Here is a 16320-nt window from a genome sequence, read left to right on the forward strand (position 1 = left end):
ATTTTTACTTTCACTGAAGTAAGAGGTATTTCATTTAAAAATACTTGAGTAAAAGTAAAAAAGGAACTGCTTTCAAAAGTACTTAAGTACCAAAAGTAAATGACCTTTCAAAATAATGAGAAGGATCAAAGCTTTATCTATAGAGCACAATACATTTATTTTATTTTTAAACAACACTCACATAGTCTTTTTGCTATAGAACTGCACACATAATAATGAATCATGTAAAGAGAATCCAGTACATAACTGTAACCAGTGTCATATTGGTGAGTGTGGTACTAATGAGGGTGGATATGACTTACACATGGCCTTCCCCATTGGAATACCCATCAGTTGTATATGAGGCACTCATGTTCCAGAGAGATGAATAATAAAATACAATATAAAAATAAGAATAAAAAAAAATTAAGTGAGCATCTCACAACCTTATAACTTGAATAGATACGCAATATAAAAAACTGGGTGAAAATCAACACCAATTTGATTTATTATACTTCACTGAAGTAAAGATTAATTTTAGAAGGAAACTGTAACATTTAATAGTAATGCAACAATTTCAGAATTGTGGTTTATGTTTCACAAGAATTGTCCTTACCTTAACATGGTGTTTTAAATTTGAAGGTGACAATGCATTATATATGTTTCACATTTGCATTGAACAAATTTAAACTTGTTTCTTTGGCAACATCTAATCAACACTGAAGTATAATTGGTCTCTTGATTGGCTTCTTTCATGAATTTATAGTAGTTTGGTCTGTGTAATGACTAGTGCTGAAAAATGTAACAAAGTAAAATTTATGCTAATAGGTCTAAAAATGTAGTGAGGTAAAAGAAAAATTAGCCCTGAATAAAATATACTCAAATAAAATAGAAATAGCTACAAAAGTACTCAAGCAAGTAATAAAGTAGGTGTACTTCATTATTTTAAACCTCTGCTTTTTAGGGTTCAAACTTCTCAGCACAAGAATTTGCCACATTTCTGATGCCAAACTATGTAAAATAAATTTGTGCAGCTCTATACCATCTTGCTATGAATGACCCAGCTGAAAGATTTGTAAAAGCAGTTAAGCAAACACTGAAATCTTGCATGTGCTTGAGTGGCCTTTTCATATGCAGTAGTGTGTTTCATATTTTGATGCTGTACTGCTTCAAGAGTCATCTCAGGAAACCCAAATCATCTGTAAAAAGGAGAGCTAATTTTGTCAGTTCTAAACTCTTTCTCTTCTGGCTCTCTTTCTATTTTTTCATGCTTATCACCATTGTGGGTTGAGTTATCATAAACATATCATTAACATTCAGAAAAAGTTGTGGAAAATCAAATAAAAGTGCTGACCGTCACTATATTAGCTTTTGTATATTCCTTGTTTTATTAAATATTGAATCAAATCGAAATTTTCATATATTGCCCAGCCCTATTAAAATATAGCAAGACAGTAACTCTCACTTGTGATGTACCTCAGTATGGAATGGGAACAGTCTGCCTGGGAAATGGAAAACTAGTAGCATAAATGTCACACACCCTAACAGAAACAGAAAAAAAATATCATAAGGTTGAAAAGGAGTTGTTGGCGGTCATACATTTTTTGACTGCACTTATGTCGAGTCTACGACATTGCAAACAGACTCTCAGTCACTGGTAACAATCCACAGCAAGCCACTCCATGCAGCTTCTGCTCACTGGCATGATTCTAAAGCTACAGAATTTTGATCTTTCCTAGGCTTATAAAAGAGGGATAAACCTATATTTAAAAGACACCCTTTCACATGCTGCAAAAAAGGATATGATTGTCAATGTAATTGTTGTAGGCGTATTTTAGTATTGAGAGTTAATTTGATGATTGTAAAGAGTTTAATTTATGATTGTAAATGTTGTTTATGAGAAATGCACATTTTTAGGATGTAAGGATCTCTTTGTAAATGACGTCTGCAGTTGTGCCCTTGGGCTGTAAAATGACCAAGCTGTCTGCTGAGTTTAGGTGAAATTGTGATCGACAGTGATTACCGGAATAGACATGTTATTCGGGGTAAACTAGCACCCATTGAGAAAGAAAGTATGAAGGAAGTTGAGAAGCGGTGGAGCAGGGAATGAAAAGCAGAAGTCAGCACCAGGAAGACGTACGTGAGCAAGTAAAGAAGCCAAACAATGACAGCCTTGAAGCAGTAGAGTAAAAGAAAAGGAAACAGTCACGAGGAGGGAAATGTGAGGAAGTAAGGAAACCCAACAATGTCAGCCTTGAAGCAGTGGAGTAAATGAAAAGGTAGGAGTCACCAGCAGGAATACGTGAAGCAATGCCAACAATAACAGGCTTGAAGCAGTGGAGTAAAGAAGAGGGAGCAGTGAGCGCAACAAACAGCAAAGGAAAGTAAGGAAGCGAGTGAGGAGGCACATGAGCGCGGAAAAAGGAAGGGGGACTGGGTGCGTCTCTGCCGTGAAATAAATCATCTGTTAACGGAAATAAGGAATGAAACCACCAAAAGGAGAGGTCAGTTCCAAAAGTTCCTTACGGCATAATGGTGAGAACCACCAAAAAGAAGATGTTATTTTCGAAAGTTTGTTACAGGGCACGGTGCAAAATGAAACATACATAACATTTGTAAGCACAGTGTAAAGGATGAGCATGGGAAATTTGGGCTTCCTACGTATATTGGAAGTTGCAGAAATAGTGAGGAGGGGTTCCCCTATCTATATATACAGTTTAGGGAGTACACCCATTTCCCCCCCTTGGGTGTTGCAATAGGACATGAAACATACCTAACTTTTGTAAGTACACTGCAAGGAATGAGCACACAAAATTTCAGCTTCCAACCTATATAGGAAGTGGGAGAATTAATGATGAGTCGGTGAGGGCTTTGCCTTTTAAATATATATATATATATAGATGGAAGATTTCAGTTTTAGATTTTTTTAATAAATTTGATAATCTTTTTTGAAAAGATATTTTCAGCAAAGTTAAAATTAAATTAACAAAACAATAAAGTGTGCAGAAAGTGAAGGGGTCTTAATATTTTCTGAATCTACCTTATTATAATTATAATTAAGCTAGTACAATGAAAGTTGTCACAGAGAATTATTGTTTGTCTATTTTTTATTGTCTGCTTGGTCAGATGCAGTATTTAACTAATAATAATAGATGTTACAAATATGGAAACACAGAGATTTGTGTTTACTGAGAAAACTATTTTATGTAGTTAAAGATTTCTCTACATTGCATCAATTTCAGATTAATAAGACCAACAATAGTATGTTCTGTTCAGTAAGAATTTTAATGAGCACCTGAGGGATTATCTGACATATATAAATATCAAAAGGGGAATGAGATAAACAGATTTCACACAACTTGCAAAAAAGGACAGCCATGCCCTGTTTATGATTACACTGAATTATAATTTATAATGGATTTAACTGGGGTACAGGATAATCAGTCTATTCAGTACTGTTTCCATTCTGACAACATTTCTTGCATTAAACAATACAGATCAAAATCTACATCTGTAATTCTTTATATTTTTGGAGCCGCTGCAGTGATGCTTACATTTTCTGGAAATCTGGTGGTTATTATTTCTATTTCTCATTTTAAGCAGCTCCACACACCAACAAACTTCCTTATTCTCTCACTTGCTGCTGCAGACTTTTTAATTGGAGTTGCTATTATGCCTTTTATGCTGATTCAATCAATTGAAACATGCTGGTATTTTGGAGATGTCATCTGTTATATATATACAGGTGTTCTTACCATGCTAACTACTGTTTCTGTTTTTAATTTGGTGCTGATTGCTATTGATCGCTATTTTGCTGTATCAGATCCATTATTGTATTCTACAAAGATTACAGTCTATTCATCCTGGGCAGCTGTTGGAACTATCTGGCTCTTAACTTTGCTGTATGCGTGTATCTATGTTCTTTCTCATGGTAGTACAGATGGGGATACAGGAATCGACACATGTCCTGGTGACTGTCTACTTGTAAACAATTCAACTTGGGCAATAGTTGATCCCATATGTGGTTTTATCTTACCTGTTTTCATAATGGCTGCTTTGTACACCAAAATATTTATAGTTGCAACTCGGCATGCACATGCAATTTCAGCACAAAAACAAACTTTTGAAGAAGGTAAAAAAGCTATTAAAAAGAAAACAGAAAGAAAAGCAGCAAAAACATTAGGAGTAGTTGTGGCTGTGTTTTTACTTTGTTTGTCTCCAATGTATTTCTTTACAATTATTAATCTTTTCTCAAATTTTTCAGCACCTCCCATTGTATCTGTAGTTCTTATTTGGCTAGTGTATCTTAATTCAACAATGAATCCAATAATGTATGCCTTATTTTATCCTTGGTTTCAAAAATCTCTTATACTCTTGGTAACATTTAAAATATGTTCTACTGAATCATCACTGACTAATTTGCTTCCAGACCACTAATTGAAAGGCCATTTATTATTGTCCAATTACTATATGCTGATTAAAAACTTTTGAGTGCAGAAACACGTTAGAAGAAATAAAAGCATTTAAAATACTGACATAAAAAGGTACACATAGCATTATATTTTTAATGACTTTTGAGTCTACTGGTGCTCCTGCTAAGAATATTCTTATAATTTCTTGTTCACATGGGAGTCTTTCTTTAATGCTGGTTTAAATGGCTTTTGAAATACTGTATTAGGAGATAATTAAATCTTGACTTTTCCATTGTATATTTCAGAATTTGTCTGCAGCCTTTTTAGTAAAGGGATATAATTGAAATTTGTATGCAAATCTGTTAAGTTCACTAACTGTCATTGCTTTGTTTTAAAATAGTGCAGTTGTTCATAAATGGATTCCATAACATGCTTAAAATTTCTTAAGAATTTTGTATTTTCAGAAGATTACTTGTTTATATTTTCAATCATTTTTATATAATTTAAATTAAAAATAAAAAAAAAAGTTCCTGCTTTTACAACCAATAGATTTAGGGATAACTGCTTTACTTCAAATTCTAATAATCATTATAAAACTAACATTCATGAACCTGGAATTGCATGATTTCTATAATACCCTCCCTTATAAGTCATCATTAAGTCAGATTGCCTCAGAAACCACTACTGTGATGGATACTGCAGTTCATTAGGTGTTGTTTTTGCTGCATTGCTCTGTGAACAATAAATAATGGACACTGGTTGCTAAATGTTCCCAGACACTTAAGCTCTCTGTTATGCCTCCTTGTTTGTTCTCAGTTTTAACAGACATCCCTATCTAAAGCTGTGGAGATAAATACATTACATTATAACTCTTTTGACGGCTGCTTTCAAAATAGTTTGTCATTTCACTAAATGTTTATACTGTATATGCCCTTTCTAATTTAATGTGTTCATTGCCATGTTGTACATATATTCATATTATAATGTTTATTCTAATGCTTCCCTCTTTTTTCTGTTCAATCTTTGAAAAAGAATAACCATGTTATCTCTATCACTTAAATGAACATAATTATTCAGGGGAAGCAAAATTCACATGTCAATCACCTTTCCCAGTCCAATTTAAAAATCAAATCAATTTTCTACTCGGTGTGTTTTAGGATTTCATCAATGTTGCTAAGGGAGGCCATTAGATGCAGTAAAATGAAGCTCCATTAACTGTATTGATTTTGTCTATTAAAAATTAGTAGCATGTAAACATGTATCATTTTTTGGCAGTACTCAGTTTCACATAAATAAATCAATGGCCCCAGAAGTAAAAAAAGGTGAAAATATGTTAGATCTTAGTATTAATTTAACTACAGTGCTAGGGAATCTCATGAGCTTAGACAAAATTATGCCACTAAATATCAAGCATTGCTGTGCTTTTTAATTGATACATATGGCATATTTGTAGTACAGGAACAATGTGAAAGATGAATTGATTATATTAACATTATATTTATGTAACATCATATTTATCTCCTCCGAATATCAGGTACAGTAAGGAGGAATTAAAATACATCCTTCCAATTTTCAACCTGCCATATCCTAACATATGGGTAGTGAAATTACAAAAGCTCTAAACGTCATTATTTACTGTCAGGCTGGATCTGTACTGAGAGACTGGATGGACTGACCTGACATTTTATTTTAGTGACATTTCATTGTTTGTGGCCACACAAACCCTGATCCACTGTCAGGGTTGCAAATCTATTGTAGTTATGAAACTTTTCAAATAAATAATATTTATTGACATATCATCTGCGGTGGGTTGGCACCCTGCCCAGGATTGGTTCCCTGCCTTGTGCCCTGTGTTGGCTGGGATTGGCTCCAGCAGACCCCCGTGACCCTGTGTTCGGATTCAGCGGGTTGGAAAATGGATGGATGGCTGGACATATCATAGTTTTCACTTATTACTTGTTATGCTTAATAGTAGGTAAATAAACTAACCTACTCAATGAAGCTTTGATTTTAAAATAATGATGTGCTGTTGATATGTGCTTCATTAATGGAGGACCGCAGGGCATTTCCATTTGGGTGATGAGACTTTTAATATATGTACATTATGTAATCTATTTAACCATATTTTTTCACCTTCACATCAGTCAGTTTTTGTTAAAAAGTAAAAGACAGAAAAAAATTATGCTCTATCTATCTATCTATCTATCTATCTATCTATCTATCTATCTATCTATCTATCTATCTATCTATCTATCTATCTATCTATCTATCTATCTATCTATCTATCTATCTATCTATCTATCTATCCTCTTACGCACTAAGGGCTTTTTGGCATTGTTAAATGGCTAGTATTCTGCGTATGTAATAAAGCATCTGCAAATGGCTGAAAAGAAGTTTGTACAACACTCTCTTAAAAGAAATTATTTATATGATTAAAATGTTTTGTTTACACCAATATCAAATACATAAAATAAAAAAAAAAAAATTGCATTTTGGAGGATTTCTTTAAAAAAAAAAGTACTTAAAAATTAAATTTAAAAAAGTAACAATAATGAAGTGAAATGAAATTTAGATATCCAACCTCCAATTCTGCATGCAGATCAACATCCACTGTGAGCCAAAAACACTGTCATTCTGGAGGTCCAGTATAGGATATTTTTTGAATCATGAAGATTGAAGTAGTTATAATGACAAATAAATATGTGCATTAGATAAGATTAGATCTATATATATATATATATATATATATATATATATATATATATATATATATATATATATATATATCCATCCATCCATCCATTATCCACCGCTTATCTGAGGTCGGGTCGCGGGGGCAGCAGCCTAAGCAGGGAAGCCCAGACCTCCCTCTCCCCAGCCACCTCCTCCAGCTCCTCTGGGAGGACCCCGAGGCGCTCCAGGGCCAGCCGGGAGATATAATCCCTCCAGCGTGTCCTGGGTCTGCCCCGTGGTCTTCTCCCAGTGGGGCATGCCCGGAACACCCCCTCAGGGAGGCGTCCAGGGGGCATCCTAACCAGATGCCTGAACCACCTCAACTGACTCCTCTCAATGCAGAGGAGCAGCGACTCTACTCCGAGTCTCTCCCAGATAACTGAACTCCTCACCCTATCTCTAAGGGAAAGTCCAGCCACCCTGCAGAGAAAACTCATTTCTGCCGCTTGTATCCGCGATCTTGCTCTTTCGGTCACTACCCAAAGTTTGTGGCCGTAGGTGAGGGTAGGAACGTAGATCGACTGGTAAATCGACAGCCTCGCCTTTTGGTTCAGCTCTCTCTTCACCACAACGGACCATTGCAGAGCCCGCATTACTGCGGATGCCGCACCGATCCGTCTGTCAATCTCCCGCTCCATTCTTAACTCACTCGTGAACAAGATCCCGAGATACTTGAACTCCTCTACATGAGGCAGTACTATGCTCCCAACCCGGAGAGAGCATTCCACCCTTTTCCGGCTGAGAACCATGGTCTCGGATTTAGAGGCGCTGACTCTCGTCCACGCTGCTTCGCACTCCGCTGCGAACCGCTCCAGTGAGAGCTGGAGGTCACTATCCGATGAAGCCAACAGAACCACGTCATCCGCAAATAGCAGAGACGAGATTCTGAGGTCACTGAATAAGACCCCCTCCCCTCCTTGGCTGCGCCTAGAAATTCTGTCCATATAACTTAATCGGTGACAAAGGGCAGCCCTGGCGGAGTCCAACCTCAACAGGAAATGAGTCTGACTTATTACCGGCAATGCGGACCAAACTCCTGCTCCTCCTGTACAGGGACTGGATGGCTCGTAACAACGAGCCTTGTACCCCGTACACTTGGAGCACACCCCACAGGATGCTTAGAGGGACACGGTCGAATGCCTTCTCCAAATCCACAAAATACATGTGGACTGGTTGGGCAAACTCCCATGCCCCCTCCAGGATCCTGGCCAGGGTGTAGAACTGGTCCAGTGTTCCACGGCCGGGATGGAATCTGCATTGTTCCTCTTGAATCCGAGATTCAAACATCGACCAAACCATTCTCCAGCACCCCTGAATAGACCTTACCAGGGAGGCTGAGGAGTGTGATCCCCCTATAGTTGGAGCACATCCTCCAGTCACCCTTCTTAAAAAGGGGAACCACCACCCTGGTTTGCCAATCCAGAGGCACTGCCCCCGATGTCCATGCGATGTTGCAGAGATGTGTCAACCAGGACAGCCCCACAACATCCAGAGCCTTGAGGAACCCAGGGTGAATTTCGTCCACTCCAGGGGCCCTGCCACCTTGGAGCTTTTTAACTACCTCGGCAACCTCAGCTACTGTTATGGACGGGCCCCCCTGGAGTCCTCCAGCTCTGCTTCCTCTAAGGAAGACATGCTGGTGGGATTGAGAAGATCCTCGAAGTATTCCTTCCACCGGTCAATAACGTCTACAGTTGAAGTCAGCAGGGCCCCATCTCCACTGTACACAGTGTTGGTGGAGCACCACTTTCCCCTCCTGAGGCACCTGACAGTTTGCCAAAACCTTCTCGGTGCCGACCGAAAGTCATTTTCCATGACTTCCCCAAACTCCTCCCATGCCCGAGTTTTTGCTTCTGCAACAGTCGATGCCGCCACACGCTTGGCCCGCCGGTACCCCTCAGCTGCCTCTGGAGTCCCACTGGTCAACCAGACCCAATAGGACTCTTTCTTCAGCTTGACGGCCTCTCAAAGCTTTGGTGTCCACCACCGGGTTCGTGGATTGCCGCCACGAGAGGTACCGACAACCTTGCGGCCACATCTCTGTTCTGCTGCTTCGACAATGGAGGCTCGGAACACGGACCATTCAGACTCAATGTCCTTCGCCTCCCTCGGAATGAGGTTGAAGTTCAGCCGGAGGTGGCAGTTAAAGATCTTTCTGACCGGTTCCTCCTCCAGACGTTCCCAGCAGACCCTCATTATTCGTTTGGGTCTGCCTGGTCTGTCCGGCAGCCTCCCCCGCCATCTGATCCAACTTACCACCAGGTGGTGATCAGTTGACAGCTCAGTCCCTCTCTTCACCCGAGTGTCCAAGACATAAGGTCGCAGATCTGACGACATGATTACAAAGTCGATCATCGAGCTGCGACCTTGGGCATCCTGGCGCCAAGTGCACTTATGGACACCCTTATGCTCGAACATGGTGTTTGTTCTGGACAATCCATGACCAGCACAGAAGTCCAACAACTGAAAACCACTCGAGTTTAGATCAGGGAGGCCGTTCCTCCCAATCACGTCTCTCCAGTTTTCACTGTCATTGCCGACATGAGCGTTTAAGTCTCCCAGCAGGATGATAGAGTCCCCAGGAGCTGCGCCTCTTCCAGGGACTCCAAGAAGGCTGGGTACTCTGAACTGCTTCAAACAACAGTCAGTGTCCTTCCCCCAACTCGAAGACGTAGGGAAACAACCCTCTCGTCCAACGGGGAGAACCCCAACGTACTGGCCTCGAGCCGGGGGGCCATAAGCAAGCCCACCCCTGCCCGACGCCTCTCACCCACAGCAACTCCAGAGTGGAACAAAGTCCAGCCTCTCTCAAGAGGAATGGTTCCAGAGCCCAGACCATGCGTAGAGGTGAGCCAGACTATATCTAGCCAGTACCTCTCATCCTCTCGCACCAGTTCAGGCTCCTTCCCCGCCAGAGAGGTAACATTCCATGTCCCAAAAGCCAATTTCGGCAACCGAGGGTCGGAACGCCAGAGTTCCCGCCTTCGGCTACCACCCATATCACATTGCACCTGACTCCTATGGCCTCTCTTGCAGGTGGTGGGCCCACAAGAGAGCGGAACCACGTTGCTCCTTCGAGCTGAGCCTGGCTGGGCCCCGTGAGCGAAGGTCCAGCCACCAGGCGCTCGCCAGTGAGCCCCTCCCCCGGGCCTGGCTCCAGGGTGGGGCCCCTGGTACCCTTTCCCGGGCAAGGGAAACGCCGATCCTTGTTTTAAATCCATATTGGGTTTTAGGGTCAAGTTAGTCTGGATCTTCACCTCAGACATGTTTGCCTTGGGAAGCCCTACCAGGAGCATGTAGCTCCCGACAACATAACTGAGAGGATCACTAGACCACGCAAGCCCTTCTGCCATGACAAGGCCTCAATCCAAGAAGGGTATGTAGCACCCTCCTAGATGGGTATAATAGTAAACTCAGAAGTGTTTACTTGAGGCTAAGTGCGCGTGCGGCTTTCGGCGCCAAGGGAGAGCGGGAAGGGCACTCACGTGCCAAGCAGGTATATGCCTCACCTGTCGAACAGGAAAACACAGCCGTGCAGTCAGGGGCTCTTTTTTTTTAAGTGATACAGTGCTCGGTGATAAGGACTTTTTGGAGGACCGCCACAGCCATGATTCCTCAGAGGCACAGCTCGCATGAAATATGTCTGACCTGATTTATCCCAAAAGGAGAAAATGAAAATAAGCAGTGTCAGAAATATCACAGCAGGCAACAACTAATCAGGGAACGCAAATAAATCCCGCATTAAGACGAAGCTGTTGGCGTCAACCCAGACGGAGCTGTGCGATTCCTGTGTTTAACCAAGGAGGAAAATGAGAAGTGTGTGGAAAAATTCTCGAAGGACACTGTGAGTACACGTGAAGTTATGTACTGCATATGAGCTCCAACTAAGTATATATATATATATATATATATATATATATATATATATATATATATATATATATATATATATATACCTATATATTTATTGTTGATTTCTATGTGTGAACCTTTGTTGTGCTGTAACTCAGACAAATTCAGTTAAGTTGAACTGTGATAATATCCCATAAGTGGTGTGTTTAAATAAATGTGTTTTATGTTTTTTTTTTGTTTGTTTGTTTGTTGTTTTCTATCCATGATTGTGTGAAGTGCTTACAAATCATTACTTTGAAATAGTGTAACAATTATAAATAATAATTTTTCATGGGACACATTGGTTATTAAAATTTATTGGGAGGTGTTTAATGTGGATCCCACCAGTGAAATTTCATCCTATGTCATAGGTCAAAGGATATGATTGTCAATGTAATTGTTGTAGGCGTATTTTAGTATTGAGAGTTAATTTGATGATTGTAAAGAGTTTAACTTATGAATGTAAATGTTGTTTATGAGAAATGCACATTTTTAGGATGTAAGGATCTCTTTGTAAACGACGTTTGCAGTTCTGCCCTTGGGCTGTAAAATGACCAAGCTGTCTGCTGAGTTTAGGTGAAATTGTGATCGACAGTGATTACCGGAATAGACATGTTATTTGGAGTAAACTAGTACCCATTGAGAAAGAAAGTACGAAGGAAGGTGAAACGTGGTGGAGCAGGGAATGAAAAGCAGAAGTCAGCACCAGGAAGACGTACGTGAGCAAGTAAAGAAGCCAAACAATGACAGCCTTGAAGCAGTGGAGTAAAAGAAAAGGCAACAATCACGAGGAGGGAAATGTGAGGAAGCAAGGAAACCCAACAATGTCAGCCTTGAAGCAGTGGAGTAAATGAAAAGGCAGGAGTCACCAGCAGGAAGACGTGAAGCAAGGCCAACAATAACAGGCTTGAAGCGGTGGAGTAAAGAAGAGGGAGCAGTGAGCGCAACAAACAGCAAAGGAAAGTAAGGAAGTGAGTGAGGAGGCACATGAGCGCGGGATGTCATTAATGTATTTAGGCAGGGAGCCAACCACGTGGTAGGTGCGCAGACAACGGCCATGCGGAAAAAGGAAGGGGGACCGGGGGCAGGCCTGGTGCGTCTCTGCCGTGAAATAAATCATCTGTTAACGGAAATAAGGAATGAAACCACCAAAAGGAGAGGTCAGTTCCAAAACTTCCTTACGGCATAATGGTGAGAACCACCAAAAAGAAGATGTTATTTTCGAAAGTTTGTTACGGGGCACGGTGCAAAATGAAACATACATAACATTTGTAAGCACAGTGTAAAGGATGAGCATGGGAAATTTGGGCTTCCTACGTATATTGGAAGTCGCAGAAATAGTGAGGAGGGGTTCCCCTATCTATATATACAGTTTAGGGAGTACACCCATTTCCCCCCCTTGGGTGTTGCAATAGGACATGAAACATACCTAACTTTTGTAAGTACACTGCAAGGAATGAGCACACAAAATTTCAGCTTCCAACCTATATAGGAAGTGGGAGAATAAATGATGAGTCGGTGAGGGCTTTGCCATTTATATATATATATAGATGGAAGATTTCAGTTTTAGATTTTTTAATAAATTTGATAATCTTTTTTGAAAAGATAATTTCAGCAAAGTTAAAATTAAATCAACAAAATAATAAAGTGTGCAGAAAGTGAAGGGGTCTTAATATTTTCTGAATCCACCTTATTATAATTATAATTAAGCTAATACAATGAAAGTTGTCACAGAGAATTATTGTTTGTCTATTTTTTATTGTCTGCTTGGTCAGATGCAGTATTTAACTAATAATAATAGATGTTACAAATATGGAAACACAGAGATTTGTGTTTACTGAGAAAACTATTTTATGTAGTTAAAGATTTCTCTACATTGCATCAATTTCAGATTAATAAGACCAACAATAGTATGTTCTGTTCAGTAAGAATTTTAATGAGCACCTGAGGGATTATCTGACATATATAAATATCAAAAGGGGAATGAGATAAACAGATTTCACACAACTTGCAAAAAAGGACAGCCATGCCCTGTTTATGATTACACTGAATTATAATTTATAATGGATTTAACTGGGGTACAGGATAATCAGTCTATTCAGTACTGTTTCCATTCTGACAACATTTCTTGCATTAAACAATACAGATCAAAATCTACATCTGTAATTCTTTATATTTTTGGAGCCGCTGCAGTGATGCTTACATTTTCTGGAAATCTGGTGGTTATTATTTCTATTTCTCATTTTAAGCAGCTCCACACACCAACAAACTTCCTTATACTCTCACTTGCTGCTGCAGACTTTTTAATTGGAGTTGCTATTATGCCTTTTATGCTGATTCAATCAATTGAAACATGCTGGTATTTTGGAGATGTCATCTGTTATATATATACAGGTGTTCTTACCATGCTAACTACTGTTTCTGTTTTTAATTTGGTGCTGATTGCTATTGATCGCTATTTTGCTGTATCAGATCCATTATTGTATTCTACAAAGATTACAGTCTATTCATCCTGGGCAGCTGTTGGAACTATCTGGCTCTTAACTTTTCTATATGCGTGTATCTATGTTCTTTCTCATGGTAGTACAGATGGGGATTCAGGAATCGACACATGTCCTGGTGACTGTCTACTTGTAGACAATTCAACTTGGGCAATAGTTGATCCCATATGTGGTTTTATCTTACCTGTTTCTATAATGGCTGCTTTGTATACCAAAATATTTATAGTTGCAACTCGGCATGCACATGCAATTTCAGCACAAAAACAAACTTTTGAAGAAGGTAAAAAAGCTATTAAAAAGAAAACAGAAAGAAAAGCAGCAAAAACATTAGGAGTAGTTGTGGCTGTGTTTTTACTTTGTTTGTCTCCAATGTATTTCTTTACAATTATTAATCTTTTCTCAAATTTTTCAGCACCTCCCATTGTATCTGTAGTTCTTATTTGGCTAGTGTATCTTAATTCAACTATGAATCCAATAATGTATGCCTTATTTTATCCATGGTTTCAAAAATCTCTTATACTCTTGGTAACATTTAAAATATGTTCTACTGAATCATCACTGACTAATTTGCTTCCAGACCACTAATTGAAAGGTCATTTATTATTGTCCAATTACTATATGCTGATTAAAAACATTTGAGTGCAGAAACATGTTAGAAGAAATAAAAGCATTTAAAATACTGACATAAAAAGGTACACATAACATTTTATTTTTAATGACTTTTGAGTCTACTGGTGCTCCTGGTAAGAATATTCTTATAATTTCTTGTTCACATGCGAGTCCTCCTTTAATGTTGGTTTAAATGGCTTTTGAAATACTGTATTAGGAGATAATTAAATATTGACTTTTCCATTGTATATTTCAGAATTTGTCTGCAGCCTTTTTAGTAAAGGGATATAATTGAAATTTGTATGCAAATCTGTTAAGTTCACTAACTGTCATTGCTTTGTTTTAAAATAGTGCAGTTGTTCATAAATGGATTCCATAACATGCTTAAAATTTCATAAGAATTTTGTATTTTCTTGTTTACTTGTTTATATTTTCAATCATTTTTATATAATTTAAATTAAAAAATAAAAAAAAAAGTTCCTGCTTTTACAACCAATAGATTTAGGGATAACTGCTTTACTTCAAATTCTAATAATCATTATAAAACTAACATTCATGAACCTGGAATTGCATGATTTCTATAATACCCTCCCTTATAAGTCATCATTAAGTCAGATTGCCTCAGAAACCACTACTGTGATGGATACTGCAGTTCATTAGGTGTTGTTTTTGCTGCATTGCTCTGTGAACAATAAATAATGGACACTGGTTGCTAAATGTTCCCAGACACTCAAGCTCTCTGTTATGCCTCCTTGTTTGTTCTCAGTTTTAACAGACATCCCTATCTAAAGCTGTGGAGATAAATACATTACATTATAACTCTTTTGACGGCTGCTTTCAAAATAGTTTGTCATTTCACTAAATGTTTATACTGTATATGCCCTTTCTAATTTAATGTGTTCATTGCCATGTTGTACATATATTCATATTATAATGTTTATTCTAATGCTTCCCTCTTTTTTCTGTTCAATCTTTGAAAAAGAATAACCATGTTATCTCTATCACTTAAATGAACATAATTATTCAGGGGAAGCAAAATTCACCTGTCAATCACCTTTCCCAGTCCAATTTAAAAATCAAATCAATTTTCTACTCGGTGTGTTTTAGGATTTCATCAATGTTGCTAAGGGAGGCCATTAGATGCAGTAAAATGAAGCTCCATTAACTGTATTGATTTTGTCTATTAAAAATTAGTAGCATGTAAACATGTATCATTTTTTGGCAGTACTCAGTTTCACATAAATAAATCAATGGCCCCAGAAGTAAAAAAAAGGTGAAAATATGTTAGATCTTAGTATTAATTTAACTACAGTGCTAGGGAATCTCATGAGCTTAGACAAAATTATGCCACTAAATATCAAGCATTGCTGTGCTTTTTAATTGATACATATGGCATATTTGTAGTACAGGAACAATGTGAAAGATGAATTGATTATATTAACATTATATTTATGTAACATCATATTTATCTCCTCGGAATATCAGGTACAGTAAGGAGGAATTAAAATACATCCTTCCAATTTTCAACCTGCCATATCCTAACATATGGGTAGTGAAATTACAAAAGCTCTAAATGTCATTATTTACTGTCAGGCTGGATCTGTACTGAGAGACTGGATGGACTGACCTGACATTTTATTTTAGTGACATTTCATTGTTTGTGGCCACACAAACCCTGATTCACTGTCAGGGTTGCAAATCTATTGTAGTTATGAAACTTTTCAAATAAATAATATTTATTGACATATCATCTGCGGTGGGTTGGCACCCTGCCCAGGATTGGTTCCCTGCCTTGTGCCCTGTGTTGGCTGGGATTGGCTCCAGCAGACCCCCGTGACCCTGTGTTCGGATTCAGCGGGTTGGAAAATGGATGGATGGCTGGACATATCATAGTTTTCACTTATTACTTGTTATGCTTAATAGTAGGTAAATAAACTAACCTACTCAATGAAGCTTTGATTTTAAAATAATGATGTGCTGTTGATATGTGCTTCATTAATGGAGGACCGCAGGGCATTTCCATTTGGGTGATGAGACTTTTAATATATGTACATTATGTAATCTATTTAACCATATTTTTTCACCTTCACATCAGTCAGTTTTTGTTAAAAAGTAAAAGACAGAAAAAAAATTATGCTCTATCTATCTATCTATCTATCTATCTATCTATCTATCTATCTATCTATCTATCTATC

General features: G+C 38.4%; 1 protein-coding gene across 1 annotated transcript; it reads left to right on the forward strand.

Annotated features, from left to right (window-relative positions):
• The first annotated feature begins 3352 nt into the window (after window positions 1-3352).
• Window positions 3353-4416, forward strand: LOC127527110 (trace amine-associated receptor 13c-like). Its single transcript, XM_051924746.1, has one exon. The coding sequence runs from the start codon at window positions 3394-3396 to the stop codon at window positions 4414-4416; it is 1023 nt and encodes a 340-aa protein (XP_051780706.1). The 5' UTR covers window positions 3353-3393.
• The last annotated feature ends 11904 nt before the right edge of the window (window positions 4417-16320 follow it).

Source organism: Erpetoichthys calabaricus, chromosome 3 (genome assembly GCF_900747795.2).
Source record: "Erpetoichthys calabaricus chromosome 3, fErpCal1.3, whole genome shotgun sequence".
Taxonomy (NCBI): domain Eukaryota; kingdom Metazoa; phylum Chordata; class Cladistia; order Polypteriformes; family Polypteridae; genus Erpetoichthys; species Erpetoichthys calabaricus.